At 52.3% G+C, this 5,262-nt stretch overlaps 1 protein-coding gene across 1 annotated transcript; it reads left to right on the top strand.

Annotated features, from left to right (window-relative positions):
- The first annotated feature begins 338 nt into the window (after positions 1–338).
- On the top strand, positions 339–4,224 carry Dlx5 (distal-less homeobox 5). The gene is made up of 3 exons (XM_076861438.2): positions 339–693; positions 2,627–2,811; positions 3,895–4,224. Exons 1-3 carry the CDS (start codon positions 339–341, stop codon positions 4,222–4,224), a joined length of 870 nt encoding a protein of 289 aa, XP_076717553.1.
- Positions 4,225–5,262: the final 1,038 nt, after the last annotated feature.

Below are 5,262 nucleotides of genomic sequence, written 5' to 3'. Positions count from 1 at the left end.
TAAAACTAGTTGGACGAGTTAGGGTGTTGCTGCTGCTCCCGAGGCCCTGGCCAATGGAACCTGATCCACCCCGCTGTGCGTAAGCGCGCAATTAAGGATTTAACCAAGGCAGTGCTGCGCCTCAGCCAGCAGTCAGCTTGCCGGAGACAGAACCTCCACGACTCCCAGCCTCCTCCTCGTCGCCGCCGCCACCGCCTCCTCCTACTCTCCTCCTCCTCCTCTTCCTCCTCCTCCCTCGCGCCCACAGCCATGTCTGCTTAGACCAGAGCAGCCCCACAACCAACTCGGGCAGCAGTCGCCGCCACAGCAGCAAGGACAGCCGCCGCCGCCTGTGAGCGATGACAGGAGTGTTTGACAGAAGGGTCCCGAGCATCCGATCCGGTGACTTCCAAGCTCCATTCCAGACGTCTGCAGCCATGCACCATCCGTCTCAGGAATCGCCAACTTTGCCCGAGTCGTCGGCCACAGATTCCGACTACTACAGTCCCACGGGGGGAGCCCCGCATGGCTACTGCTCTCCTACCTCAGCTTCCTATGGCAAAGCACTCAACCCTTACCAGTATCAGTACCACGGCGTGAACGGCTCCGCCGGGAACTACCCAGCCAAAGCTTACGCCGACTACAGCTACGCCAGCCCCTACCACCAGTACGGCGGTGCCTACAACCGCGTCCCGAGCACCACCAGCCAGCCAGGTATGGGGGCGGGGGCGGGAGGCAGATACCCTGGACCAGGAGTAGAGTGGTAGATTGGGGGCCACAAGTCCACAGCAATGGAAGGCACAACCGGCAGAAGGGAGTGGGGACCCGGACTCTGCAAACAAGAGAGGTTCTCGGGCCAACACTTTAGGCGCTGAAGTTTCCCCCTTAGTGGAAGAACCCTGCGGAGGTTTACACTAGCGCCTCTTCCCTCCGGCACCTTCCCGGGATCCCTTAGTCGCTGTATTCCTAACTCGCCTGGCCAGAAAGCCAGCTAGGCTGGAAAAAGAGTAGGGGTGGAGAGAAGAAACAAGCAGCCCTAGTGGCGTTTGCGTAATAAAAAGGGAAGGTTAGTTGTTGGAATTCTTGGTAAGTGTGCTAGGTTGGTGCGAGTAGGAATGGAAGGCTGCCTCAAACTGTCGGGATTAGTCTGGGAACGGCCAGGAGCCAGCGTGGTGCGGGTGCCCGAGAGCGCGGTATTGGGGTGGGGGGTTGGGGAACTGTGGCTCGCCAGAGAGGAGCGAGGCAAAAGCTTTGCGGCTTATCCAAGGCATTTCCAAAAACAAAAAGCCTTTTAAAGGTGGAGGAGGGTTGCTGAGAGGTCACGTTGTTGGAGGGATTGCTGGCACACTCTCTCTCCCTCCCTCTCGCTCTCTCACTCTCTCTGAGCCTAAATTTGCCATCTCCTCATTTTTTGTCCACCTTGAAACTTAACTCAGAGAGTTCAAGAGGGTTTGTGAGCCCGGCGGTAAGAGAGGGGTATTAGGTCTCGGTGGATAGATTTTACTGGTCGAGGGTGATCTCTTCCCACCAGCACGTTAATAATCCTGCTAATATTAGAATCCCCTACTTTGGCAGAATGGAGACCACAGCCCTCATTCTCCACCCTTCATCTCCCAAGACACACACACACACACACACACACACCCTGAAGAGGTTCTCCACTGGTTTTAGATAGGGGGAAGGGACTTGAGGCTTCAGGGAATGTTTGTATAAAAAAAAAAAGCGTTGGAAAAGTCTTCCCTCTACCCCCACCGGGATCTACATGCATGACATGAGAAATTCATTCTAACCTGCCTCCCCTTTGCTGCGAAAATGTCGTACCACAGATTTCTTTTCACTGTGACTCTTGCTAAACTTTTTAAAGAGATCGTTCCTTTCACTGTCTCTCTATTTCGGACACAAGTGGAAGATTTTTTTTTTTTTTTTTTGGCCAAGAACATATTAAGTCTATTTGTAAAAGAAACCAGACACATCTGTGCCTTCGCAGATCTGTAGTGAGATTATGGGGGCTGCATAATCGGCCCTCTGTCTGCGGAGGCCCCGACCGCTTGCAGCTGAAGTGAAGGAGCATAGTTTGCTTGTGGGTCTTTGAACTTTGGAGACCTCGGTTAGCGTCTTCCCCTGCCCAAGCGTCTGGCCTCTGCGAGCGCCCCAACAGACGCCGGCAGAAGCCGGGTTACGGCCCAAGGCCTCCTGGCTTTAAAACCCAGGAGGGATTGTCAGTTTTTGCCCCAGAAACTCGGGGAGCACAGGATGCGCATAAAAAGAAACTCAGGAGAAATAGGAATCGCCGAAAGGGCAGAATTCTGGACGCCAATAAGAAGCGCATCGAAAAACCGGAGTGGGCAGAGTGGGAATTAGTCAGAGACTACCCAGGTCTTCCATGATTCGAGAGAAGGCTGTATTTCTCTGGGTTTTGGAAAGCAAAGGTGGCGGACTGGGGATGTAGCTCCTTGGTATAGTGCTTGCCCAGCCTGGGTTCTTACACAGCATGGGGGACGGACAAGTGATAAGGGGAAGGAGAATAAAGATCACTTGATTAAAAAAAAAAAAAAAAAAAAAAAGCCTCAGGACTGTGCCTGAGGCCCTTCTGCGAAGGACTATTGTCTGCCCCAAAGCGCTAACCTAGTCTGTTTTGATTATCCAGAGAAAGAAGTGGCGGAGCCCGAGGTGAGGATGGTGAATGGCAAACCAAAGAAAGTTCGTAAACCCAGGACTATTTATTCCAGCTTTCAGCTGGCCGCGTTACAGAGAAGGTTTCAGAAGACTCAGTACCTCGCCCTGCCAGAACGCGCCGAGCTGGCTGCCTCGCTGGGACTGACGCAAACACAGGTAAATCCCGCTGCGGTCGCCTCGCCTGCAGGCCTGGCTGGGCCGCAGGGTTCGGTCCCGACCGGCTGGAACCGATTCGACGGTACTCGCGGGAAAGTAAGAGAGACACCAGCCCCCGCGCCCTTCCCTCCATGAGTCAGGTTGGCTGTTGCCAATATGTCACGGTGGGGACGAGATTCGTCGTTTGTCCCAAGGTGCCCCCATGCATCAGGCCTCCAGAAGTGGGGGTTAATTTCCTAGGAAGCAAACAAGGTGGGGGGAGTTATTTCTAGGACGGTCTTGCAACCTTGAGAAATTGATTCTCTTCGCGAAGTGAAGCCTTCCCGGGGTGAGCAGGGACTGGGGCCTCGCGGTGGTCTCAGGCCTAGCAAAAGCCGAGAGCATCGCCTCGGGCGGGAGAAACTTAAAGAGTCATGCCCCCCAGCCTCATTCTTGCGGGAGCTTTAGGCTGTAGCAACCTAGGGGTCGCGAGGTGGGGGGCGCTGTTGTACGGGGAAATATTCCTGGATCGTCCCCTTCCCTTCACTCCCACTCCAACCGCCTTGGGCCTATAGAAGCATAAAGAAGGTTCAAGTCGTCACCAGAGCTGCAGGAGGATTCTAGCCTCACGGAGCTGAGGAGAGTGAAGGGAGTTGTGCCGAAGGTTGGGAAATCGTTCCTTTTCCTCAACGTAAGCGCGCGTTTAGCCGGGCCCACGCCCCTTCCCCGCCGGGCTCAGGCCATTGTTGGTGAAACCTTCCACGGCGAGGCCATCTGGGCGCCCCGCGCAGGCCTACAAGTGCGCGCACGCCGCTGCGGACCTCGGGCACACGCACTCTCCTCCCCAAGTCCACACAAAAGACAAAAGCCTTGGGGTCGTTCCCTTGCAGTCGCCGGTGCGGGTCCAGCCGGCCAGGGCGCCCCCTGGGGCCCGCGCTCCACGCTTTGCCTCAGGTCCAGCCCTGGGCAGTAGGCTGCGAGCCGCTGGGAGACGCCAAGGCCGTGCTGCTTAGGGGCCCGAAGATGCCTCCAGTCGCTGCCCCGGGGAAGGCGCGGGCGACCTCTGAGTGTCCCGGTAACGTGTGCCTTTGTTCCCCCACCCAGGTGAAAATCTGGTTTCAGAACAAAAGATCCAAGATCAAGAAGATCATGAAAAACGGGGAGATGCCCCCGGAGCACAGTCCCAGCTCCAGCGACCCTATGGCGTGTAACTCGCCGCAGTCTCCGGCGGTGTGGGAGCCCCAGGGCTCGTCCCGATCTCTCAGCCACCACCCTCATGCCCACCCTCCGACCTCCAACCAGTCCCCTGCATCCAGCTACCTGGAGAACTCAGCTTCCTGGTACCCAAGCGCAGCCACCTCAATCAATTCCCACCTGCCGCCGCCCGGCTCTTTACAGCACCCGCTGGCGCTGGCCTCCGGGACGCTCTATTAGATGAGCTGTTCTCTTTCTTGCTCTTTTTTGGGACTACTGTATTTTGCTGTTTTAGAAAATCATAAAGAAAGGAATTCATATGGGGAAGTTTGGAAAACAGAAACAAAAAAAGATTCATGTGTAAAGCTTTTTTTTTTTTTTTTTTGCATGTAAGTTATTGCATTTCAAAGGACCCCCCCCTTTTTTTTTACAAACGAACTTTTTTGCGCAACTGTGGACACTATCAATGGTGCCTTGAAATCTATGACCTCAACTTTTCAAAAGACTTTTTCCAATGTTATTTTAACCGTGTAAATAAGTGTAGATAGAGGAATTAAACTGTATATTCTGGATAAATAAAATTATTTCGACCACGAAGCAGAATGTTTCTGAAAAGCACACCTTTTGCCCTCTTGATAATGAGCCTAGTGTAGCTTTATGCAGGCAATTAAAGAAAGACAAGCTCTGCAGAGATTCAACAAGGCAAAAAAGAAAACAGAAGTCAGGGGTTTCATGGACACAGAAGACAATGTGTATATGTTGGATGTTGTACTTTGTCTATATTACATGTGTGGGCTGTTTCTAGTACTGTCATATAATATATATTTAGGTATTTTTGGCCTAACCACAAAAACCATTTAGATAATGTTAAGTTGAACCCCAAATTATTTAAGGTAGAAAGTAATGCTAGAATCTAAACACATCTCTCCCACCCTGGGTGTAAGAAGGCAACAGAAATCCCTCAATAACCCCTCTGAATTCTAACTCAATGCAATTATCTTGGAGAACTGCACTCCCCCCCCCCCAGCCTCTGTATTTCCAGAGCAATTAGACAAATTACACTCTCTTCAAAAGGGAGCTTCCAAAGATAAGAAAAAGGGAGAAAAGGCAGGGGGGATGAAAAAGAAAAGAAATTTCCTGTAATTCCTATTGCTTTTTTTTTTTTTTTTTTTTTTTTTTAATCTGAAGTGTTTGGGGCATAGCAAAAGGTAGAGCCTTGGACTTCTTGTGTGTATGATTATAACTTTGTTCAAGCTCCTTCAGAGAAAGGAAAAGACC

Source organism: Callospermophilus lateralis, chromosome 1, assembly GCF_048772815.1.
Source record: "Callospermophilus lateralis isolate mCalLat2 chromosome 1, mCalLat2.hap1, whole genome shotgun sequence".
In the NCBI taxonomy this organism is placed as follows: domain Eukaryota; kingdom Metazoa; phylum Chordata; class Mammalia; order Rodentia; family Sciuridae; genus Callospermophilus; species Callospermophilus lateralis.
This window is presented reverse-complemented; position numbering and strand designations above follow the sequence as displayed.